Source organism: Haemaphysalis longicornis, unplaced genomic scaffold (genome assembly GCF_048455015.1).
Source record: "Haemaphysalis longicornis isolate Haplotype H1 unplaced genomic scaffold, Haemaphysalis longicornis Haplotype H1 scaffold_3, whole genome shotgun sequence".
In the NCBI taxonomy this organism is placed as follows: Eukaryota; Metazoa; Arthropoda; class Arachnida; order Ixodida; family Ixodidae; genus Haemaphysalis; species Haemaphysalis longicornis.
In genome coordinates this window covers 48,619,567-48,646,108 of record NW_027526335.1, presented here as the reverse complement: position 1 = coordinate 48,646,108, position 26,542 = coordinate 48,619,567, and the positions used below count along the sequence as shown (strand labels likewise).

The 26,542-nt window shown below is 44.6% G+C and overlaps 1 protein-coding gene across 1 annotated transcript; it reads right to left on the bottom strand.

The window, feature by feature from the left end:
- Nucleotides 1–92: 92 nt before the first annotated feature.
- On the bottom strand, nucleotides 93–26,380 carry LOC144173243 (cytochrome P450 3A4-like). Its single transcript, XM_077701740.1, has 14 exons — nucleotides 26,257–26,380; nucleotides 23,004–23,100; nucleotides 20,126–20,178; nucleotides 19,878–19,974; nucleotides 17,457–17,582; nucleotides 15,641–15,878; nucleotides 13,357–13,487; nucleotides 12,827–12,914; nucleotides 7,375–7,444; nucleotides 6,034–6,142; nucleotides 5,813–5,907; nucleotides 2,149–2,289; nucleotides 1,584–1,737; nucleotides 93–226 (listed from the first exon to the last, which is right to left on the bottom strand). Exons 1-14 carry the CDS (start codon nucleotides 26,313–26,315, stop codon nucleotides 134–136), a joined length of 1,551 nt encoding a protein of 516 aa, XP_077557866.1. The 5' UTR covers nucleotides 26,316–26,380; the 3' UTR covers nucleotides 93–133.
- Between the last annotated feature and the right edge of the window lie 162 nt (nucleotides 26,381–26,542).

Sequence of the window (26,542 nt, the reverse complement as noted above, 5' to 3'; positions counted from 1 at the left end):
GTCGTCAGGAAACCACTCGCCACTGCACTATTGTCGTCACAGGTTTTATGCGAAGCAGGAACTTGTACCAAACGATATTTGTAAATGATTTTATTCGGTGTTTCTGTGTTATGAATAACTCAGCGGGTCATCTTCAAGGGCGTTCTTTAGCCAGTCTGCGAAGTACGATCCAGGGGCCCCATACCGGTGTCGAAACCATCCCGTACTGGCTCAGTTTTATGGTTCCCTGAAAGTGTAGCAAGCACAACCAACGTTACGATATTTCGAAACATGCAGTCGGTCCCTACGCGGAGCACCACTAACTACTTTGTATTCTGTTACTATGTTAAGGTAGCCATTGTTTCGAACAAAAGAACGTATCAAATGAGCTGTGCCATCAAGAGTTTCTTCAGTTTTCTACCGTTACAAATACATGAACTATCACGCGCCGGTTAAAAAATCGAAGTACACCTACGCACTTTGGACTATGAAGGTATTATGTTCGTCTGAATGCCGCTGAGTTCCATTATGAGTTTTGCGGAGCAAGTAATGTTTTAGAATTTCGCTAGGGGCCACATTTTCATGCTTCCCGGTGAGAGCTGCATCTTGACATCTGCATGACAGCTGCATCTTACCAGTACTCACCTACGGGGCAGAAACGTGAAGATTCACTAAGAGGGTTCAACTTAAATTGAGGACGACTAAAGGGAGAAAAGGAACGGAAGATGATAGGTGTACCATTAAGGGACAAGAAAAGAGCGGAGTGGGTCAGGGAACAAACGCGCGTAAAGGACATATTAGTAGAAATTAAGAAGAGGAAATGGACGTGGGCAGGGCATATAATGGCGAAGGCAATGTAACCGTTGGTCAATAAGGGTAACAGAGTGGATCCCTAGAGAAGGCAAGCGTGGCAGGGGGTGGCAGAAAGTTAGATGGGGAGATGAGATCAAGAAGTTGGCGGAGGTATATTGGTCGTAGTTAGCACAGGACCGGGATAAGCGGAAATCTATGGGAGAGCCCTTTGCAATGCAGGGGGCGTAGATAGGCTGGTGATGATGATGATGATGATGATGATGATGATGATGATGAAAATAATAGCTGCGTACGCGAACATGGCTTGGTTAGGCTTTAGGAGGGGAAGCTCGTTGAAAGTAGGCGGCGGTATCTGTATACGCACTTCGATCTGCTTCATCTAAATCGTATGAAAATTAACGTTTTTGTTTCATTATCTTGTGGGGGATGCAACAAACACTCAGAAAAAAGAACTTTGAAAGCGGTTTGTAAGCCTCAAGATATAGTGAGTGTCCTGCATCCTAACAAGGCATAATTGCGCCATGCATGGATGAGGTGGCCGCTATAATGTAACTAAATTTTTTGAATAAAACATGCATTGGGCATGCTCTGAGCACCTGCGCTTTAAAATGTTTGTCAGTCGGTCACGGCTTCTATCAGCAAACAAAAACCAGCACCGGGGATTTTTTTTACCATTCCCTTTGTCAAACAGAAATTTTTTTATTTTTATTTTTTAGCTTAGTATGATAGAGACATGAAAGACAACCGAACAAAATATTTAAAAGCCACATCAGGCAAAGCTTGTATCATACCTTTTGAGATGGTCCGAGCTCGAGGCGGTACTTCTGTAATAATCTGGCGATCGTATATCTTATGTTCATCAGAGCCACCCGCATCCCCACACAGCTACGGGGTCCCACACCGAAGGGCATGTGCCTCAATATGGCGTCATGAGCACCGGCAAACCTGCAGATTTAATAAAAGTGAAGTTAGGTGAGAGAAAACTGGGATATATAATAAATTCAAGAACCAGCTACATGGAAGAACCGCAGGCATAATGTCACTCAAATTTCAAATCATGACCTTAGAAGATTATTGCCTTACACTTCAACAAACCATTTATCGGTTGTTTTGTTAGTGTAACACGTAAAACATCTGCGCACTTTAAGTAAGGAGAGTATTCTTAGGACATTTTTAATGTTGAGAAAGTTTTTCGCAGTATAAGACGCATTTACCTAGAACAAACTATTTGGTACAACCTCGTGCGGCATTCTGCCAATTCAGTTGTACTTCTGGTGTTTCTCTTGGGGTGGTCACAACACTGGCTTGTCCGACCAACAAAATGTTTGTGTCAAAGAAGAAGATAGCACAGCGAACCTGTCTGGATTAAACTCCAAAGGGTTGTTCCAGTATCTCGGATCCCGCTGAACCTGGTACTGCGGCACCACAAAACACGTCCCCGCCTTGAACGTGATACCGTTGTGTTCAAAGTCTTCTTTGGCTTTTCGAGTCACAAACCTGGGGATAGGGATGTATTCGTAAAGGGAAAAAAGGCAGCTGAAGTCAAGATGTGGGCCCTTTAAGATTGAGCTCAAATGTCCCGCGTAAAAACTCTTTTTTCCCTTGTGGTGCTTTCTTTGCGATTGGGCGTCTACTGCATAGAAGCGGCACTCATAAAGGTACTAAAAAAACGTTGGAAGATGATACCGGAACCGTTTCTTTATTTCGGCACTACTAGTCAAATTTAATGAGCCGGATTTAGTCCGAGTAGGCAACATGTCCTGAAAAAAGGTTTCTATCAGTTCTTTCGAGAAAATAAAATTCACGCCTCTCCACGAAGTGAATCATGACGAGTGGGCGAAGCACTGGGGTCGTTCTTACCCTAAATCACCTGTGAAAGCGCTTACTGCTGCTAAAACGGTTTCCAATCCAATCATAACCAATACAATACCATTCAATTTAATCCAATCCAATCCATTTCAATCCAATCCGATCTAATATAATTAAAATCCAATCCAATCCAATCCAATCCAATCCAATGCTCTTCACACATGCGTTGCATGGCTCTCCAGGAGCACTCTCTCCCTCCTCTCTCTCTCTATCTAACCTTTTGTGAACCTTTTACTTTGTTCTTGTTGACCTTTTCTGAACCGTTCGTTCAAGGATGTTTTGATTTACATGGTCCTGTGTGTCTCTCTTTCTGTTTCTCTCTCTCTCTCTCTAACCTTTTGTAAACCTTTTATTTTGTGGTTGTTAACCTTTTGTGAACCTTTTGTTCACAGATGTTTCGATTTACACGGTGCTGTGCCGTGAACACTAATGCCGGACGCCGGACAGACAAACCTCGGCCTTAAGGTCTTAAAAAAATGTCCCCGAGATTTCACAGTGGTAGAACGATCACCTTGGCCAGGCCAACGTTAGAAGCTTTCTTTTCGGTCAAACGACATCTCAAGACATCTCAAGTGACAATAGCCGCAACTCTACGTTTTCTCTCTACCACTGTAATCTTACAACGCAGATGGTATTCACAATAGACCACAGCATATTTAAAATGGCTGGCTTCGTGTGCTATTGCTCCTGTTTTATTAGTATGTGTAGTGGTTGCAAGGTCGTACTTGAGTTCGGGTTTTTGGGTATTCATGAAAATATTGTCGAATACTTCACACTCTGGGAACAACGCCAAGGCGGGCTCCCAACGTGGCGTTTTCCGCTAATTGCAGTGGAAATCACTGAGCAACCAAGTGCAGTGGACTCGTAATTATTCCTGACGCCCGCTGTCATTAACCGTGAATGTTTCTCCGCACGCGCAGACATATGCACACACGCCCCACCTGCGATGCAAATTGAGACCTACACAGTTTTGCCCGGTGTACGGCTTTCTTATCTTAGAGTGCAACTTTATTCCGAGACCTTATAAAGTTGTCACCTGTGCTGTAAATATAATGCGGTCACGTGATGCAGGGATTGGAACCGCGCTGCAGTGACCGACACGCATCGTGGCTTTACCACCCGGCACAAAAAAAGGCATGTAGTTCATTCGTGCTTCACACGTTGCACGGAAAAAGTTCTGCATACTGTGTGTCGGGTTTGACTAGGGCAAGAATGACTTGCTACAGGGAGCTACCACCTATTTGGGAGGCGTGCTCCATGTTGGTTTTTTAGTTGTTTCCCAGGTACACTAGACAGGCCAGAAGAAAGCCGGTGCCCGCACTCAGTGACGCAATGTTCCGCCGAGAGTTTTCACTGACTCTGCGCTTGACTTTCCGCGCGTCATTAATGCTTATATGTATTCACCGTTCTCTCCAGCATAACAGCTCCTTGTAAGCACCGCAAGAGGATATGAGGTGCAGACGGAACGGTGGCTCTACAGTGGGGAACAATGGGGCCAACAGTGGACATTAGGTAGTGACGTGTCTGTCGGCATCAACGCAGTCACAACACAGCTGCGGCTCTAGCGGCGTGACGAGATTTCGACCAATCCTAACATGGAACAGCACGCGTGGAATAGAAATACAGTAAAAACTCGTTAATTCGAACTAGAAGGGGACCATAAAATTGTTCGAATTAAGCGGAGTTCGAATCAGGCGGTGTTCGAATTAGCGGGCGGGTGCTAAAATGAATGGAGATAGGAGCGACACTGTGCGGGCAGAACACAAAGAAGCCACCTCTGGGCTAGTTATCGTGAATTTTACGCTACTGCACGTTTGTGGCAGGTGCCTTCGTAAATAATGTTAAACAAATAATAGCAGTGGCTTAGCTCGGCTATGCCACGATATACGTAGCGTGAGCTAAGGTTCAGCTGGTTATTCTTAGCTTTCCTTGTTGTCTAGGATTAGCTTGATTATCATGCTTACTGCTGCTTCAAAGACACACAGACAGTATAAGCATTATGTGACACATGTATATTTATCAAGCGGCTCCGGCGCAGCGTCACCAATCGCCCCAGGGCTAAGCTGGTTTAACAGGCGCACGCCGGTGTAGCTCCGACGCACGAGCCATCGGTTCCACACCCCGCCACCCTTCGCATGATCAAGTGGACCGGGCCGCCGCGTGCGGAACGGAGGTCGGCCAAGACGCTGTGCGCGCGGGGTGTGTGAGACACGCAGGGCAGCGACCAACGTTCTGGTAGCCTTGTGACGTCACTGCTCCTCGCGCATGCGCAGCACGGTTCTCCAGGAGCCACGCGAAACTGCTCAACCTCGGCCAGTGCAGCTCACGCTACAAAAAACCTGCAGCGGCATACGCTAGAACGACTGGCGCCAGTGGCTCCCGCAGCGGAATCGGAATAACCTGTCGCAGCCGCGTATCGCACACGCTGAACTGTTATTTTTCTGTTTCGTGGTTTTGCATCCTAGTAACTTTGGTTTGGTTTGGATTTTCAACACATTGCAATCACTCTGGGCTGATTTCTTCTGCGAGCAGCGATGGAAACCAGGGGATCCCAGTTCGTATTAATCGTCTGGATACCTGCGCGTTCGAATTATCGGGAGTTTAATTTCCCCCATTGAAATGTAAAGGGCTGTGCCGGGACCAGGGTATCAGTTAAAATTAACTGTAGGTTCGAATTAATTGACTTTGAAATAATGAGCTTTTACTGTGCCTATATTTCGAACTGCGTAAAAAGTGAAAAACGTTCCCGGTTCAACAATAGCAAAACCTATGCCACTGTTAAGGCTTATTCCTTTTCTCTGTGAAGCCGAGTGCCTGTGACAAAGACCGCCGATCGCCTTGATAGCACAGTGTGGCCAATGAATGCAATGAGGAATCCTTACGCTTCCATGTTGCCTTTTTGCATGCTACCAGAAGTCCATACGAAATATCGGAGTATTTGGAACGCCTCCCACCCCTCTATGAACACTTGCGTTCCGTGCCAAACAGTGCTAAAGAGAGAATATGGCAACTAATGTCCATATTTGCAGAGAGGACGACGATGAAGTTACAAGGTGTCGAAGCTAGGCGTGGGTTATTTGTCCAGCTGATTTCGGCACGCAATACGGAAAGTGCCCATTGCTTAACAGCTTTTCACAGTTGGTTTACTTACGTGAGCGCTGGCGGGTAAATCCGTAGTGCCTCGTCCACTACTTGCGCCAAGTACTTCGTTGGCTTCATGAATGTTTCGTAATCCAGAACACCCCCCTAAATATATCCAATATGAAGTAGACACCAACATGGTTAGTGTAGGTCATACGGAACAACCAGGATGTCGAACGAAACTGTACTCGAAATATTAGTATTTTACTTTGAGGGAAATGCATCACTCACGTTACTAGCAACAGCATCGGCAATTTCTTGACGAAGTCTTTCTTGTACTTCAGGGTGCTTCGCAAGGGCATAAACTACGTAGCTCAGCCCCGTGGCCGTCGTCTCGAATCTTTGTTGAGGGAGAAAAAAATACTCCAATTGAAAACAGCAGGAATTTGGCTCCGGATGAAAAGATTTCCTGTAGATGAAGTCGTCAAAATACAAGAAACAAATCTTAAAGGTATACCTGCGAGTATTGCATATATAAGTTTAAAAAAAAAACTGTTCTACAGATAAATAGACAGGACCGCTTAGGATTTTTCCTATTTTTTGAGATTTTGTAAAAGCTCAGGAATTACAGTTTTTTCTCTCAGATAGACTTGTGGAACGAAAACTTTTCTTTGGGAAGACCTATAAACGATCCTGTTAACAAGAAAACGCTTTGAAATGTTTTTGTAACGAAGCTGTTAGCCTCTAGTTGGTTGGAAAATTTCTTGTCGCAAACAAAAAACACGGGCAGGATCCAACAGTTCTCGCCCAAGACGCCGAGCGCACGCGTCAGGCTAGGCACGACCTAGCGTTTGCCGCCACAGAAGCCCAGCGCAATCTCTCTTTGCTGTCATGCATGCAGCATAGAGTTCTATATTCCTTAAAAAACACAAAATGCAACCCAACCGGACGATAAAAGATAAGGCGCCTGTGAACAATTGGGCCCACTGTGTGTTCCTGTAAAGGCTAGGTGTGCAGCTGCTCGCCAAAATTGGATTGACGTCATTCGAGGGCGAGCGCATGCGTCAGGCTCTACCGACAGAGAAGCCGAGCGCAAGGGGGAACCCCGCCGATACGACGACGGACATTATATACCCTCTCACAAAAGTACGTGTAGTGGTTTACAAAAGCTTCGCTGGACAGCCCCTTTCGCATGACGGGATCACGGCCATTTTTTCCAAGTGAAGGAGTATCGGCTAAGGTGTACGCCTCTTGTACGACTAATTTTTGGGTCTAGGGCTTCGTGCTTTAAGGTGTGTAGGAATATAAACTTACGCTGGCTAGTCACCTAACACGTACATCCACTCCATTGTCTTACCAACCGGCGCTCCTTTGTCATCTCACCCACCTCATCAAAGTAGTTTTAAGTACGCTGTTTGGCTAACCGTGCAAGGCAGCCAAGCTCTTCAATGTCTGAAACCCCATCTGTTAAAAAGGTATTTAATTATGGAAGTGATAAAGTTTTGTAACAAAACATTTATACCGCGTGATTTCGTAGGCTAGGGCCGACGAAATATTTAACCTATGGTAAGCCGGTTGTATCATTTGCATGGGAATTGTATTGTCATTGTGGAATTTGAATGGGTATCTTACCCTCCAAGGAAGAGTGTTGAAGCGCTGGTGACTATTTCTTCTGTAGTTAGAGCTCTCGACTTGCGGCTGCCTGTTAAAGAGTCATAAGAACGCTGCAGCTACAGAGGTGTCCGAAAACCAATTCAAAACTCTGGCGGACATGCAATAAACCAGTACAAACAACAGAAGAAAAGAGATAACCTGAAATAAAAAATCCCGGGCCATCTCAACCTGGAGAGGGGCGAAGCACGCGGTGTATAAATGTATTCATGGTACCTTGGCGTTTTTTGCCAACGGAGATAAAAAAGTTGGGGGGTACAGGTGAAAGTCTTTTGTTGTAAAATTCTTTTGTCTTTGAAGCACGAAGCTCTCTAGCGCGAGGCGCAAACGAGTGTCCCGGTGCTTTTTTAGCACGCGTTACAAAGCCCTCCAGCGCGAAACCTAAACGATTGTCCCGGTGCTTTTTTTTTTTTTTGCACGCGTTACGTCCTAGCGCGAGGCGTAAAGGAGTTTACCAGGGCTTTAGTACCATAACTACAAGAGACGAACAACGATTACGACGACGACGACGATGACAGGGGACGCTAACAGCACCAGCCCCTAAGGGGCTTGTCCCCTAACATGTACAATGGATGTTACAAGCAGGGGCATAAAACTTTGTCAAGCGTTAAAGTGGGCAGGAACTGCTACGTTTTCTCTTCTGGTTGTATCATATCAACCATACCCTGGTTAATGAAGACGCAGCTATCTGTATCCGTGGGTGTGCGATTGTGGGGATTTTAATGCAACTAGCTTCTTTGTTAAAAGGCCAGGCGTACATACACGCAGAAAAATCTGCGTGCGCTTATTCAATCATGCTCTCGAACTAAAACAAAGAACTAGGAGCAACAATCACTAACCAGTGCTGCCACGGGATAGCGAGCCTTCGTTAATGACATGGTTGTTCGGAAGGGCCTATCCTGAAAGTAGCACCTGCTGGACGCAACTCCCCAACTGCCTATATAAAAATGCTGTCAATTGAGATCATTTTTGAGATGACGACGTACGTAGGAATGGCGAATATTTGACGTTGAATAAAAGAGACCAACGGCACAAGATCTCGTGCGTCTGCCATCTCCGGTATCCGCGAAGTTATTATAAATAATCAGTAAGTGCTTCATTTACCTATATAACTCATAATACGCCTTTTTAGGTGAGGTAATAGAAGTACTGCCGCGATATGGAATGTTAAAAACTAAGCAAAATAAAAAATTCCAATTCGCGTTTTTATATCTATCATTTCCTCCTGCGTATGCTTCACTCGTGTATTACAAGGAATGAAACCTAAAAATGCACGGCTGTTTTCCTAAATATCCCTGTTTGAGCATCTTAGATGAGTTATTTCATTTTATTTCAAAACACAATTCTCAGTATACCTTTCCTTTGATCTGATGCTGCATGCTCCCATTTCCTCGGCAGTATTGTCCTTTTTCGTAGTACAGCAGAACCCTGATAATACGACTTTCAAGGGGCAGCGACAAAGCGTCGTATGACCAGGGGGTCGTACGACCGGGGTGAGGGTAAATGCCGGCTTAGAAGACGGTCTCACGTGACAGGTGGGCTAAGAACCTATTTCAACTACTATATTTAGTTCCTTCTCGCGTGATTTGCGAACCTTTAGTTGAAATCCCGTTAAAAATTGGCCGCGTATCTGCTCCTTTCGTTGCAAATGTCGTCAAAAGACGATAGTCTTTATCGGCTATTGCGAAGTAAATGCCTCCCTTCGCTTTGCCGCTCACATCTAATGTTGTTCCTCTTGCGTCGCGCTCCTCCCAAGGTAAAGACGCCAAAGGTTTGCTTAAATCATTTTAAATTTCCCGCGTTCCACTGCTCCAAACCGGGTGTCTCGATGCGAACGCTGCTGTACGGCGGAGACGCGCGTTAATCGAGGCGCCCTACTTCAACGTTTATAGAACCGCGTTTCCCTTCTCCACGTGCGTTGCAAGCAGAACGTGGAACCTATCTAGTGGAACCTTGCGTAACTGTTGCCGGTTGATTTCTTAAAATGGCGCAAGAAGCTATAGTGGCGCGGGCGACAGTAGGCGACGGCGGAGTGAATTCTTTTTCTGCAGTTGATGAAGTATTTAATTTCGCAAAAGCAAGCATGTTTGATTTTTTTATAAAGGAACACTGCAAATATCACTTCTGTATTGATTTGCTGTCTCATATTTGCGTAATGTCTTGTTCTTCTTCAACAATGTTGACAAGTATGAACCTTACACCGGACATAGACGGGTAGATTTAGCTGTGACTATATAAGACTAATGGGCAGGCATTGTTTTGCTTTGGCCGGGTGGCTGAATCCAGTCACAGACAGACAGACATACAGACATACAGACAGACCAAAATTTCTGGGTTTAAGGAGCCCAAGAAAGACTATCGTCTTTAAAAAAATCAACGCCAATGTTGTGCCCATCCCTTTTATGGCATCCAGCTAGGCCGCCAGCCAAGTGCCGCCAGCCAAGCGCCGCGCGCTACGCGATATAAGGCCGACGTGGTCGAACAAATTCAGAGGGGAAATGAGGAGTGTTAAACTGCAGCGAACGATAGTACAGGACCCAGATGAACAAAAAACGGCATTGCCGTGCATGGTGGAGACATCCTTTGAACGGTACCGTGCCGTCGCTGTTCTGGTCATAGTGCTCAACACATAGCATTTATCGTTTATCAACAGACACAGCAACACCAAATAGATAAGAATTTAATCTTCACGAGTAAATAGTGTTGCGGCGAAAATTATAGCGCGGCCTTGCTACAGTGACTTGCTGCGGCGGCCAGTGAGTGACCCAAAATGGCGGTACCGACGGGTACGTGTCTCCCGCCATCGCCTCCTGTATTTTGCTCCACCCTTGCAGCGGACGCGCGTGAATTGAGGCACTCTAGCAAAGAAAATAGCGCAGTGACAACGCGGCTTTGAAAGACACTGATAAGCAGACAGCAGAGATCCAGGGAGAAAGAGGGTCGTGAAAGAAACTTCGATCGAGCGGGTGGGGAAAGAGGCTGTTCGGTCATCGCCGTGGAATTGCGCCGTATGTTTTCGCGTTCGTCGGCGGCTCAACGGGAGCTTGGAATTCACGGTCCACCTTCCACATGAACTTGACTTCTCGTGGTTGGCGCATTGGCGTACTGCTGCCGCGTGGGGCCGTCGAAGGGTAAGTCACACTCACGAATACCCGCCTGCTTGCTTGCGTCTGTTCTGTTTTTGATATGGACCGCCTGCTGACCATTGCACATCAAGCAGGGTGAAACGGGGGTTAAGATAAGAAGGTGAGGACGAAGCGAAGACGCGGTGTAACATACGGGAGAAGCGCCTGTATATCCGCGCCGGGGTCCGCCGTAAGAAGCGCACCGCGTGCACCCGAGCGTCATATCATCGCGGTTTTTAATGCATTGTTTCTATGGGGAGTTTGCCAGGACCGCGATAATTCGTCGTAAGAAGCGGGTCGTCGTAAGTCCGGGGGACGTATCAGCGGGGTTCCACTGTAGTTCTACATACCTGACACAAAGAATGGTATTAAGTCAATACGCTAACTACGGTAAGCTAACAGAATCACTTCGACGTGCCATTGCACGTGTTGTAACTTGTAGCCACACGAGCGAATACGAAGACACCAACAATCACATAACTGAAATTTGTAACCGGAAATGTAAATTCTAGTGAGAGTATCCTAGACTTCACCTACACTGGTTGGAAGCCCGGCGCGTGTTTCCTTGGTTGCGTTAAAGCGTTGCGATTTAGTCCCGCCAAGGACGCCCAACCAAGCATAGGAAAATCGAGAAGGCGTGTGCTTCACCAGTGCACTGAGTCTTAAACCAAACAAATCACAGCAGTATGACAGGGTTTCTTGTAAAAAAATGGCCGCGTATTTGCTCCTTTTGTTGCAAATGTCGGCGAAAGGCGATTGTCGACTGGCGCCCCTGCCAAGCAAATGTCTCCCTTCTCTTTCTCGCTCACCTCTCATGCTGTTCCTCTCCCGTCTCGTTCTTGCCAAGATGAACACGCTGGAGGTTTGTTGAAGTCAATTTAAATTTACCGTGTTCCACTGCGCCAAGTCGGTTGCCTCGATGCCAGCGCTGCCGTACGGCGGAGGCGCGCGTGAATCAAGGCACCCTACTTCGACGTTTATAGAACCACGTTGCCCTACTCCACGAGCCTTCCAAACGGAACGCGGAACCTACCTAGAGGAACCTTTCGTAACTGTTGCCGCTAATTTCTTAAAATGCCGCCAGGTAACGCGGGCAACAGCAGGCGACGGTTTTCTGCAGTTGATGTAGTATTCCATTTGCTATAGCAAAAACCAAGCACCCATGAATTTTTAAATAAAGGAACACTTGAAATCTTCCTTACGTATTGATTTTCTGCCTTATTTTTGCATCAGACCTGCTTAGTGTTCAACAATTTTGACAAGTATGAACATTGACACCGGACTTAGACGTTTAGATTTGGCTGTGGATATATGACTGTTGCGCAGTTTCGGTTTCACTTTGTCCGGGGGGCTGAGTCGAGTCTCAGACAGACAGACAGACAGACCTACATACATACCAAAATTTCTGCATTTACGTAGCCCAAATAAGACTATCGTCTTTAATATTATCATGCTTTATTATTTTGGACGTTCCACCGCTCCCTACTGCGACGCTCAACTAACAAAAGGGCTCAAGTGTAACAGTTCCAAGCCTATTTACGACGAGTCAAAGGAAAGAATATGCACAAAGTGTTTCGTGAAAATTTGCTTTTGCTTAAGACTTAGCGGCCTGCCATCTAGATATATTTACTGGATGATTGGGTTAACCCTTTGCTTGCGTTCAAGAGCAGGCTCAGGCAGCCTACCCGGCCCCCCTCGTTGGCGAGACTGAGGCACCGCCAGGTAACGCGGGACCAGCAGGTAACGCCGTTACACCCTCGCCTAGTCACGTGGCACCGCAGCGGTACGGGCACCGCAGAGTCCCCTTGCGATGCGATGAATGGCCTTGAAAATTGTAGCGTACTAGAGCTCTCGCTCTAAAATTATTTGTCGTAAATGACATTTTACTTGGAGGGCATGCAGCCGAGAGACAAGCATGCGGCCACAGAAAAAACTAATCTGGCTACCGCTGCGAAAATATTAGGCTGATAGCACAATCAGTTGCCCAACCTACAACCCTGCAAGAGAGCCGCTCCCGGCCATAGCACCGTGTACTGAATACAATAGCTAACAATGCAAAAGTTCCGCGGAGAAAGTCCGGTTTGTTTTCAGACAATGCAGCTCATATAATTGGCGCTATGTAGAAAATTTCAAGCAACAACCTTACCCATACAACACTCACCGATATGACGTACCTAAAACGCTGAAAATTGAAAACGAAACGAATTCTTCGAACTAATACACCCCCCCCCCCCCCAATAACCCCATCAGCGAACATTTTATACAAAACAAAATCTAGTCTCTCTTACCGTTCGACAAGTTAGAATCTTCGCTGCTGTCTTCAGTCTCGACATATTCCGCATCAAGAAGGTTTTGCAAGATGTCAGGTTTTCGAAGCTGTCACGGAGAAGGAAGAAAAAAATTTGAGTCCTTCTCTTCAGTGAAGATGGATGACCGGAGAAGCTGGACACTGTCGCCGGAGAGCACGAAACGAACCACGTTGTTTTTAATTTGCGATTGATCCTACTTCTTGGTGAGTTATGTGAATGAAACTTGGAAGGACTCCAGCTATATTTTAGCAAACAAAAATGGGGATGTCTGCTTCCTGCTGACGTCGTAGACATCTTACGTTATAGGCATCCACCTCTAACGTTTTACTTCGAGCCCGATCGCAGCTTATGAAGCCGTAAATCTATTGGCTTCTCGCCTCGCTGCGGTGAATTCTTTCTCTTTCTCTAACATTTTACCAGTGTATGCCTTCGACTTATTCATAAGTGTGCTTTGTCAATGTAGCTTGATGTAGAATATACTGCTTTAAAATGGAGGGAATTCCACTCACCGAAGGGTCCTGTTTTCTTATGTGAATTATCTTGGCAACCTGTTCGTTAAGGTTTTGGAATGAATTCTCGCCCAGGCACCGTGACAGCCAGTAAAGTGGCTTCATAGCAGCTCCAAACTGAGTTGTAGCCTCTAAGAAAAAGAAAAGTAACTGAGCATCAGCGAAACTTGCCCGAAAAGAACTTCTTAGTTTTGAAACTACGGGAGCTGTATCACTTCCAAAGTAGGCAACTAGCAAGCTTAGTTGGAATGCAATAAACCAGAAATCACTCCACAGGTGGCCACGCGAGGGAAATCATTGTCGGAACCAATGTCTTGATCAGAGAAAGGAGATCGCGAAGGTCACAAAGTCCTATGCCTGCACTTATGAGAATGCAGTTCATTTCCGGCCAGGCAGCCCCAGAGTCGCTTGAGCCCGTAGCCGATGCAACACGCCTGCGTACATAGCAGGGGATGATCGGCTGCCAGACTGCATAGAATATGATATCGCGAGTTCGAACAAGGTCCTGTAGACTTTTTTCCTAGTCTGCAATCAATACACCATTACGTAACAACTTGTAAGTAATAGAACTGGCATTACCCTGCACTTTTATTCACCACATGTGTGTTAGATGCACCAACAAAGCCCGAAAAAGATGAAAAAGAATTTCGAAAACGACAAGAACCATAAAACCAATAATAATATACCGGCGCACTCCCCGCTTAAACGCTACATATCAGATTTGCCAAGGTCAAACTCCTCTCGTATTTTATTCGGTTTTGAAATAACCAAGTTAACACCTCCAGACATTTTCGTGTCGAAACGTTGAAGTATTACATCTCCCTTCGTGGGAGTATTGAATTCAGACGAGGCAGAAATTTATCAAAAGAAAAGCTCATAGTTTCACTACGATGAGTAGAAGTGTTAAAGCCCAGTAAAGGGACCACCACTTCGTTATTCTTTTACTAATTTTTAACTGTAACATCCACGACGCCCCTTGGGCGTGGCGTAGCCACCCTCTATCTTGTTTCACGGTATTTTTTCGCCCGCTGACAGGTTTCCCATTCCGACAGAACTGCATACGCGATTTGTACAGGGGACGCACTTAGCGCTTTCCGGCAAAAACGTTTTAAAAGGCAAAATATAAGCGGAAAACAAAATTTCTACGTGACGGGTGACTTGGTTAACGTTGTTGAAAAAAAAACAAAAAAAAGTGGGCAAAAATTACAGCCGCGTGCATCAAGCAGTCGTTAAGTGCGCCACAGGATTGCGTCAGTTCACACGGATCGCGTCTCACGGATTGCGTCAGTTCACAGGGTGTTTATTGCAGTAGATATTTTCCCGAGAAACCAAGCCGAAACATTGGATGAGCAGTTTCACATCAAGATGTGACTGAAGCCTAATAAGGAACCAGATTTAGGAACAATAGATTGACTGAAATTAAGCAGCGAATTAAAATCCCCGTTACATTTGCGTCAGGCATCGATACAATGCAAAACAATTATAATCCGAACGCGTTACATTTCTTGCTAGTATTCAGTATCTGTTTGTGACAACAAAAAAGTAAAGACGACTAAATTTAGATTCGGTTATGGCAATGTGTTCTGACAAACCAAAACAGGTTGGAGGTCATTTCACATGACCAATTTAGGTATCTAAAGAGGGCTGCCGACGGGTGGCTGTTTCTATAGACGGTATTCGTTGAAAAGTTTAGCGGTCAATTTCTTCGCTTAGCCACACTGGAAACGGCCACAGACATGGCCGATGCGCCACGGACCCGGCGCAGCCTGGGCCACTGCAGCCGCACGCCGAAGAAAAAAAAAGACACCGGCGTGCGTCACCTCCTCCGTTCCAATCCGATTCTAAACTGTGGCGCCAACAGAGTTGTTATTAATCGCACTCACAGTGAACTCGATGCAATACTTTGTGTTCGGCAAAGAGTTCGTAACGTGAAACACAGTCATGTGTTTCACAGTCGTGCTTAGCATGGACAAGTGCCGCCATCCCGCGGAGCCCGACGTAACGAGTGACGGCGCACCGTGGCCTTCGCAATCGGCTACAATCGCGGAGGCCACGGGCGCACTCACATGGTTGCATGGAGGAGAAGAGGGGTGCCTGATTTGCGGGCCGTGCCCGCAACGTCGCCTAGCAACACACAATTGGCCACAGATATGGCGCCGCACACTTGGTTGCCGGCATACATTCCACGCCATTGAATACCGAGGATACGCACGCAATCTTTACAAAAAGATCGATAAATATATTAAAGTCAAGTAATTGTGGTCGCAGTCGACTGGATACTTACGTGCGATCATGTGGAAAGGACCAACCATGGCACCCCTCAATGTAGCTTTGGCAACAGCAATTGCAGGATGGTCGGGCTTTCCTTGGAACCGCTCGTCTATGCCGAACGCTCCTCTCGCAACGTAGTCCATGGCCAGTTCTTCAAACTTGCGCAGCATGTGGACTTCCTCGTTGGAGTCGGCGTACTTTTCCATAGACTTGATGAAGATATCCGCATTTTCTTCGATATGGGGCATCATCTATAGAAAAGGTGCGGTCTCATTTCTTTTCAAACCCCCTCATGTGCTGATGCCACTGAGTTAGTTTGGTCCTTTCTCTCTACATGTTCCTTAGTGAGCATGTTTCTTAATTGTTGTAAATAATATAAGTACTTCAAAATAGAATTGGCTTCACCCATTATAATTACGAGTTCCTCGATCCCGACCTTACTAGTGCACGCAGGTCTCAATTAAAACATCTCCAATATGGATCACTTTGTGAAGTATGTCTTCAACGCAAACTTCAGGCAAGGGCTCTCTGAAAAGTCAAATAACATCGTATGCGAGCCATTGATCGGAGGTTACTAGTTGAGCGTATTTATAGATGAAGGTTTTTAGGCAACTGCATCGACATTTCTTTCTGTCCGTCTGTCCGTCAGCTGTACGCCGGTAACGGTTGGAATGATGCACTCCATAGGTATACATGAGCCGCATGGAAGGTTAGAATAAAAACCCTTATGAGAGGCCGTAGGCCATAAGCCCCCAAGACAAACCTACATTTAGGTTTATGCGGGAAGATGAACCCCGAAAAAAAATTCTTAGGGAGTTTCTAACAGCCCATACAGGAGAATCTAATGTTTTTATTTCGTGCTTGCGTAACACGGTTGCAAATGAAACGTCGTACGACAAGGGCACCAGTATGTTACTATAAATGAACACGAGCCATATACACGTATCTGAAAACCTGGAGATCGGGAGTGGTGCTCGGACCTTACGAGTCCAACATTCTTACAGCCCTTTATCAAGAGATGATTAATTGTTGAACTTTTATGTCGCATTTATGAATATATTTTAACCAATTCTTATTCGCTAGTTTTAGTACAAGTGGATCAGATGCATATTTTTTCAATCCTTTGTGATATAGTGACGTTTTACCTCAAATGTGCCCACGGTTTACTTTGGGCTAAATCTGTGGGTCGTGTCACTAGTCTCTGTAGCTTAAAAAATCCTTTTCGATACGTGCATCGTGTTTATGCTCTTTTTAATGGCAGAAATGCGTTAGTATGGAGTACCCCAGTAAATCATAATTGCTTCAAAAAGGGACGCCAAGAAACTTGGCGGTGTTTGAAAAGACAGGCTTCGTCTACCGAAAAGAAATTCATACATTCCCTTATGATTGGAGCAGAATTTACAGCCATCTAAACAGCCGTAAGTATTTACAACTTACCTTAAACCACATCAAATTGTAGAGTATATTATACTATTGCACAATGCTGTATTGCATTGTGGTGCATAGAATCGAAATAAAGTGAGCTGTGACTCTACTAAGCTTTAACCGGTGGTGCCATAATGAAGTTTCTAGAAGACAAGCTTAATAAACTTCATAAACAAAGAACGAAGCTTTCTGTGTTCCTGGAGCAAAGAAGACTCCAGGGAATCATTCATATTCAGCGCCACCGTACGGCATTGGTGACAGCTAACGGGCAGTTATTTCCGCATTGTCGCAAACAACTCAACTAAGCAAAAAAGATCCTTGCAATTAATTTTCGTGTATAGGTTCCACATATTCATTTCATTACCGTGACGAATGGGTAGAACTCACTACTGAAAAATACGTACAAGTTTCAGCTTGCTAGCGCTCAATCCGTACGCCACGGCCATTCGTGTATTTTTCCACGCAGATCCAGTAATATGCATTAAAGACTTTTTCAAATAAGGATGCATTTGGTCCGTCACCATCGTGAACTGAAAAAGATTGGCCACACGATGAAATCATAGTGCAGCAATAAGGCGTAGAATTTTTTCAAAGTTTGGAGCAATGCTCACGATTCTTTCAGCGGAAGGGAGAAAACGCACCTGAATACACCGTACAAGTTTAAGAGCTGTATGGACAAAGATTTTTCTGTTTGCAGTCCATCTGAACACAAGCGTCAGTACAAGCCATGTTCCCCAAGCAGGAAGCCAAGTATCTATGTTTTGGAGTGCAGAAACACTGGGAGCCTAAAAATAACGGTTCAACAAAGATAAACTGCCCACTTCAACTCTTTCTGGCTAATGAGTGTTCTTTTTGCTGGTTGCGGGGCATTTTCCAGAAATGCTATGCGCTTTATTTGAAAAGGGAATGCTAACATGTGCTATCACAGTTGTGAGCTGTGGCGTTTGATTTTCGCATAAGAATCGCAACTTTATTTCGAAATGAACGACTGGATGAATATGCGCCGTAACAGAACTCTTATTTTTTCTTTTAAAAAGTAAGCGGTATGTCAAGAACTCTTCCCTAAAATTCCACCAATTTTACATAGCGGATATACCTGCTGTAAATCACATAGAAATTGCCTTGACAATATTGAAGAATATAGTTGAAAGCAGTTTTATTCCTCGTACTGAGGAGTGGTCTAGCGAAACAATATCTTCCGCAATTATTGTGCGCAGATAAAACCCATAAAGCTGCAAAAACATTTTCACACATCAAAGACAACACAAGACTAATCTAAGGCGTCCAACAAGTCGCATAAGGATTGGAATCCATGCGCTCAAAACAGCCGTCTTTCTAATATTTATTCACTGAGTTAAAAGTACTGAGGAAGCTGAATATATATGTAAGGGAGTTAAACGTATAAAAAGTGCTAAGGGGTGTTTAACGAAGTACAATTATGCATCTTATATATAATAAGGGACGTAATATCAGGGCACGGACTATATACACCACTATGAATACTTATAGCTCGGACTAACGCTGCATTCACGGACGTTCTCGTATTTTTTCACTATCAAGAAATCATCTGCCACAGCAGAAAAGCGAAAACATGACTTCTTCCACCTTCGTTTCAGTATTTAAAGGAGCTGATTGTGCCAAACCATTGAATTATTTGCTGCACTGTTTCTGTCCTTTGTATACACCAACATCATGATCAAAATCAACTTGGTGCCTAATGAGCTAAGGCTTCATGTTTTTCTGCTAGAAAAATATTATTTTTTTATGCTAAGGCTTCATTTTGTCTGTTTTTATACAATTTCTTATCTTTTGGCTGGGTTAGAGGCAATAGCCACCGCCCGTCCGATCCCGACTTTATATTTCAATTATTTTTAATTAATAAGTACCTAGCAACAGCTTGAGGTTCTAAACCAACTACTACGGAATAAAGAAAAGATTAGGGGAACCCCCTAGAAATCCCTGTGCATTGCGAGACGTGTGCGGGAAATCAGGCAGCTTTTGCCGGTCATTGGAGACGAAGACGAAAGGCCGGTTCACTGAGGTCCTACGTTAAGGCGAAGTGTCCCCGTTATCGTATGGTTGATAGGAGTTTCAAAGAGCAGATAAAACGAAGAACGAATAAAGAAGAATAAAGATTTGAGAGCGTGCCCAAAACAACCGGGAAAATAGAGCTCCTTAGATGTCATTTCTGCCTTCTCAGGACGGGTGGTAACGGCCTCACCTAAGCTTTCCTACCTTCACGATCACCAGGTGAATGCTGCCTCTGATAGGAGCGTTAAATTGATAGAACATAAAATGTGATCCTAGTGCAAAAGTTACGCTTTGATGAAAGGGCCGTTCAGAAAAAACAAACATTGGAACACCTGCGTAGAGGTAACTACTGTCACCGGTGCTTGAATGGAAATACACTGGCACTGGGTAGTTTTTTTTATCGAAAACCATTTGCAATGAAGGTGCTCATCATAACAATTCGTACAAACATTTTCACAAATATTTCTATACCCATTACGAAGACATAACCTTGTCAAAATATTTTGTGTGTCACGTAATGCGGGTATGGTCATAAAGCCAAATGTGCAGAACGTGGTCAGTTTGGCGTTTCCGGTACTTTCGGTGTGAGCATAAATTTTTTAACTCCTTTTCTCAGAAATTCTCTATGTGCTATTGAATGGAAAGAAATGACGACTTTCATGTGCATTTGCTAACACATGCTTCAGACCTCTCACTTGTCCATTCCAAAAGGGAAATCTGAAACTTGCCAATGCATGGCACCTTGATAAGACTTAATTACAAAACAGAAGACATCAAATTCGCATAACACTTACGCCTCTGTCAACGAAGTTCTGGAAGTTGCGAACATAAATCTCTTCGATAAGCTTGAGATCACTGACGACAACAAAAGGAACGTCTCCATTGAAAAACCTGCGGGAGGCAGATACATCAAGTTTGGTAATGGACGATGCAGCTTACACCATTGCTTCCAGAGAAATGTACCCGCATCGTGTCTTGTCAATAAGCACTGAATACTTAGATTAGACACCTGTATTACAATCTATTGTGGCTTTTGTCTTACCCAAATAAGTCACCATACTGCTGTTGCCACTTCCCAAGCACCTTGTACATTTCCTGTGTAAAAAGATAGCAGAACGTGCTATTATAGTAAACTTCCGAGCGAACGCACACCCCCGAAACATCGCCCACCCCCTGTAAGGGTGAAATATTCAATTTACTAAAGGAGCCCAAAGATCTTCCACACCCTAAAATCGATGGCTTTAGCGCCGATGAGGGAACAAAATAAACGAGAATAAACTATTCATGTGTTTATGCGGTCCCTTATTGGTCCCTCCCGCACTTGAGCCGAAAGTTCGCCCATCTGGTATATTTTCTCAATATCTCCGCAGTTTTGATTCGCCACGCGGCCAATTTTTTTCTAGTTTTTCACACTTGACTCGAAAGATCGCCCATCCCTTATTTTTCGCTTGATATCTCTGTACTCTGGGCGGGCGTTCTTTCGAAACTTTACGGTGGGTGATTCTGTTAAAGTAGCAGGTGGGAGTAGTGTAATCACTTAATGATCAAAGCTTATCAGTTCATTTACTAATTTTCTAGCCTGCAGTCCTCGCAGGAACATAGGCATTTCCTGTTGACTTTTGTCATTGCAGCAGTTTACATAGAAACCTGCCAGGACTTCAAGACAAGCCGGACAGCGTATGCGGGGCTGCCCTCAACCACTTACAATCTAGCTGTTTTTAAGCTTAACCTAGAGTATATGACTGGAAGCATGGAGCAGCCAGACAGCAAAGTTAGTGGCCTGACGACCCCGGTAAAAGCCTAATTTTGACGCTATCATATAAAAAACCTAGACGCCGAGAACTGGCGCGCACCTCGGGAGAAGTTGACGGCAAAAAAGGGGTTCATTTGTATTTGAAATTTCTTCGACACTAACGTTTATATTTTTTATTGTTTTTTTGCTAAGACACTAACGCGCACTGAAAACAAAGCCTTGAAACAACTCTCTCACATCACCTACTCGTCTTTGCGTAATGATTATATTACTATACTATATTGTGTACTATATAATATAGCAATGCTGGCTACGTTACTGCACAAAAAGCACTGTTCACAGGGGTTGACGTCGGTATTCTTTTCAAAATTCAGGCATTCTAGTTTTAGGTAACTCATTTTTGAGTTTACCATCTCGCATCAGAAATTATAAACTGTATTTAGGGCACGACGAAAATTTTCTGTTTTACGAAATGTAAAGACATACTTTAAGGGTTTCAGCCATGGACCATGGCCTACTCTTTGTTTGTTTCAATTTTTTCGAATTATAATCACCTAATTCGAAACCGCCGTAAGTGAAAAACGCCGAACTGCTTTTGCTATTTAATGTGATGCACGCGCTCTTTTGAATACGAGTTCAATTTGGTCATTGGTTAGTTGTTTAAACACATATAAAATGTTCTGATGCACTCACGCACACCCCATGATTTATTTATTTATTTATTTATTTATTTATTTATTTATTTATTTATTTATTTATTTATTTATTTATTTATTTATTTATTTATTTATTTATTTATTTATTCTACCATTCTTATAGGCCGCAGAGCCAGCCCTTTCCCTAATAAAGTTACATTTATTTATTTATTTTGCTCCCTCGGCTTGTCCTGGAGCAAGGGGACCAGAACGTAAGGACGTTTTGTGGATACTGCATAGCTTGTACGATTTTGTTCTACCTGTTTAATGCCTGTGCTACACGACCGTTTCAAAGGCCTTCCGAAGGCCGTTGAACAAATTGTCTATCGAGTGCCCCATTGGAAATACGTAGGGCGAACTTGTAACTGAGCATTCAACTGTCAATCGAAAGGTACCGTGTAGCACAGGCATGAAAGGCCCTATCTACCAAAGCTTAAAATTACCCGCAAAAGTAACGTATTCGTGTGCTATTACCACTCACCAACGGGCCGTTCAATATCTATTTTTAATGGAAGCCGAGTAATAAGTAAAGTGAAAAGGAAATGGAAGGAAACCGGGGGGGGGGGGGGGGGGGGGGGGGGGCTGAGGTTGGCACTAAAGATGGGAACAAAAAGGTCAATAGCGGTTTTCAAAAACAGCAAACGAGGGAAAAGGACGAAAGAATTCACGATAGCACTCAAGCGATTGCGTTGCTTTTCGAGTCCAAAGGGCAAGGACCTATACGAGCAAATACACGCAACAGGATGGGGCCTGAGTATGTTGTGGAAAGATACCGAAACAATGGAGCACTTAAGAATGGAGTGCCAACGTGAACATCCAGTAGGAAATGGAGAGAAAACACATCATCCTAAAAGAGTGGTTTTAACGGTTGAGGGAGGTATTCACTTGTCTGAGCGGAGATTGGCAAAAAAAGTGATTGGAGTCATGTTTGAAAGGGGCGGTAACAGGACTGCAACAACCACAGCTAGTTAAGCCGCACAATACAAAAGAATACGTGAGTCAGTTTAAAAAAAATAAACAGCCCTAACTTAATTACATGCGCAGGCGAGGTGGCATTTGCCATTGCCCCGATTAAAAGGAGAAGTCTTTAGCTATCGACACCACCATTTTTTGTACGTCGGTCAAGTGGAGAGTAGTATTCGAAATGTGATATACATGAGGAGGAGGCAATGGTTTTCAATTTAATTAAAGTGCAAAGAGATGGTGCTTTATACGCTGCAAATATAGTTAGCAGGTACAATTGAGGATTAAAAGTAGTATAAGAAATATTTGGATCGTGCGACTACAGAGACTCTTCCTAGTTCATTCAAATTACCAGTTGAAATGTCCGGCTTTTTAAAGATAAAATATAATACACAATAAGGAAAGAAAAATATAGAGAGACAGAGAAAGAAAGAGGGGGTATATAAATTTATCAGCCGAAGCTTTCAAAAAAAGCGACCGCGTTTGGTATACAAGGGGCTGATGCTTACCATGGAGTGGTACTCTCTTAGGTTCCCCCAGAAGAGGTTTGGCTTGGGCCCGGGTATGCCAATTCTTTCAAAATAGGAAAAGTGCCGCCGCCGCCATCTTAAAAAACAACAAGAATATATGGTTCGTTTTACTCATGACTCCACAGCAAGAAAGCTTAGGTAAGTTCTGCATGTACAGCTGTCGTCAAAAGTACCGTAATCCCTCGGTAACTTTAAGTCGCAAAATCCGCTGAAAATTTCGAGATAAGCGGAATTTCGTGTCAGGCGAAATGCCGAAAATGTGCGGTCAGGTCACCGAAATAACGGCTGGTGCTGGTAACAAAAGCGCCACTGCGCACGGAAGCTTTCATAATAAAAGCAAAATAATTCACAGGGAAAAAAAAGTCCTTATTGCGGAAGAAAGAACTGCATGATGCTCGTTTGTTTCGCGTTCGCATCTTGACCCAGAAAGGCATTCTCGAGTTGCTCAACGCATCACATCGATCGTCGGTCGCCACCGCTACATTCTAAATTGTCGCGAAACATACGCAGCACATTTCTTGTTTCTGCCGTCGTAGACACTTCTCGGAGCTCCCCGTCGTCCGCATGATCAGCTGTGTCGTCTACAGCTATCTCAACAATGTAGGCGCAGTACAGCATTCCGGTAACTGGGACATCGGCCTCGCACAGCATCCGCGTAAATTTTACGTTCACGACCACGTGTTCGCCACGTAGTGCGAACTTAGCGTTCGAACGGTGACCTTAGAGCTGCCCATAGCGGACTTTGGCATGCATCCTCTCTGTCAATATTTCTAGATATCTGTGGTCTACCAAAAAAACGGTTCGAGGTAAAGGGAGGCAAACACATAGCAACTATGGGAGTTAAATGCGCTGCGAAAAAAAAGTGTCGACCTAACCGACACTTCCAGATAACCGAGTTCGAGTTAACCAGGGATTACATCGGTGTGGCGCCTGATGAATATAAGCAAAGTTTTCCTACCATTGGGGCGGGGCTCATCGTGGGTGAATTTAGAAGATCCCTCCATATGAAAGACTGTACTAGACTGTGAAAGAATGCACTATTGGTAGCCAACAATCAACAGTATGTCAAAACTGCTGACAACATTGCAGTCAAATTATTAGTCTGAACGTTTTTATCACTGCGTGGTACTTCCGCTGCTGCATCTGCGCTATTAATTTGATGCAAAGCCGATCGAGATTCTTGAACTAGTACCAAGATTCGCATGGATACTGATAGGCTTGCTGGAACACTTCGTACCGTGCCGTTATTCTTTGCTGTCCCTTCATTCTGGTATGGCTTTGTGCGTCTGAGGCAAAGGACGTGGGTTGAACCTATGCCTCTGCTGCCGCTTTCCTTATGGTGGTGAATAAAGTAAGCGCCCATGAGCAGAGAATTCGGTGCACGTTAAATATACCTAGGAGATTGTCTTAATCTGAAGCCCTTTACAAAGGCGCGCCTCATTGCCCCCGTGTAGCTTCGGTGCTTAACGACCAATTTCGTGTTTGAGTAAATTGTCACCTATGTGGGGAAAGCATGTTTCGGTGTTTAGTCACACCCGAGAAATAAGGCGCAAAACAGGGTATACATATCAGTGAGCGTATTCTACCCAATCCACAAAAAGACACAAAGCCCTGCAAGCCCTGGCGCGTACGTCCTCCCTTCATCCTCTTTGTTACGGGACTTATCAGCCAAACGTTACTTTTCCGCACTAGGTTCAAAACATGATTTGCAGCAACATATCAATTTCGTGGGAGAGCTCTCCGCGTGGAAAGTGGCGGAATACTCCGATACTCGTTGTTCACGCGCAGGTGTTAGAGCTTGGAATGACTGCAAGGAGCACCGCGACATGTTAACATGATCCAATTCCAAGCGCTCTTAAAGCATTGATTTTTACGACCGTCTGTCTTCAATTCCCTTGCGCAGTTTCTCGCTAAAAACGCTCCACTCTTAGCTCTCGTCCGTCACTGATGGCTTACTGCTCAGTTTCAGTAGCTCAGGTTAACTTGCAGTGACAATTACGAAGGATTGCTGGTCTGTGCGTGCCGACACCACCTCCCAGTCGTAAACATTTTTTTTCTCTGTGGATTGAATTAGTTTTTTAAGCCCCCCCCTTGCTTAATAAAAGCTCATAATGCTTTAGCTGCGCCATAGATTAACATCCCGATGGACGTGATATATTGGAAACGCTGCATTTTGTTGCTTCCACTGAGAACCCTGAATTTCGTGAAGAGGAATGCGAAATCTAATGCGTAGTTTATCTTGCTTCTTCAATAGAAGGCCAGTGCTAAGTACGTCTCTTAAACTTGGCTACCCTCAAGAGAAGCTTGAAATATTACCTAAAACATTATGTTTGCAGTCTGGCACTCTGGCAGCCGACCAACTCAGCCTAATATATATATGTATATATACATAAAGATAGGTCGGCAGTCTACAACGCCAAAGGAGGCATAGGGGTGTGGTTAGGCCTTTTCTTTTTTTTTTACTACGGGTAATGAAGTTAACATTTTTTTAATATACGAAATAAATAAAGAAAGAAAAACACGCGCCCAGAGTGGGGACCGAACCCACGCCTTTCGATTAGATCTCGAATGCCTTAGCAATTCGGCTATCTGGGCGACTGTGTTCTCCTTCACTTTCTGGGCTGTTTATATTTACTAGAATTGTATCGGACGCTTGAGGGTGGTAGCCAGCGCCACTCTGACTACACGGGGAGAAGGGGACCTTCTTTTCAACCCCCGGGGCGTGACTCGAAATTCTACAGCCTGTCATGAGCGGGTAACTGGCGGGAAGCCCTCTTATGCTACCTAGGCATCAAGGCTCCCAGAACCGAGTTCCTCATTTCCTTACTATATATATATATATATATATATATATATATATATATATAATCAATGTAATTCAATACTTCTGTTTTTCCCTAGAATCCGAAACCGCTCATCCAAGCGAAAGAGCGCATACTGTCCTAAGGAAAACATGCGCCGCAGTGTGCACTTCAGTGCCGTCATATACGCGGCACTGGAGCGATATAAACGCGACTTCATGTCGTACAATAAGAACAAAGACGAGATGAACGTCGTCTACTTTTCTCTCATTGACTTCGCATGTTAGAGTTTCCCCCTGCTGGCGCGAATTGAAAGCATATTTATGGGGTAAAGATCCACAGGAATGCAAATTTTAGCACGGAAAACGAAGTCCATAGTTATGAAAAGGGAACGCACAGCGGTTAGGACACGCAGACAGCCCCGGACTTACATGAGCAGTGCCACAAGAAGCGACGTCGAGAGAATTAGGAGCGCACCGATCACCAGCATTGCTGCGTCCGTGTGGCCGAATGTCAGTGTGTCCTTATCGTTGCTCGGTGTTCGAAGTGATAGGGGGACGGGTTTCCTCACATCGCCCTCTAGGATTCGAAACAAGGCGCCAGACAGGATAAGTAAAGATTGAGACAAACTCTCGTTCAACTGTTTTTATTCGTGTTGCTCTGGGATGTGTGAAGCCTTGCTCTTTTTAATTCGAAATTAGGTACCGACCGGCCCAA

Coding starts and splice junctions, on each gene's coding strand:
- LOC144173243 (XM_077701740.1), bottom strand. CDS start 26,315: ATGCTGGTGATCGGTGCGCTCCTAATTCTCTCGACGTCGCTTCTTGTG. Junction 23,101..26,256: donor CTTCTTGTGGCACTGCTCAT/GTAAGTCCGGGG, acceptor TTGTTTTTTAAG/ATGGCGGCGGCGGCACTTTT. Junction 2,290..5,812: donor ATTTACCCGCCAGCGCTCAC/GTAAGTAAACCA, acceptor CCCTATCCCCAG/GTTTGTGACTCGAAAAGCCA.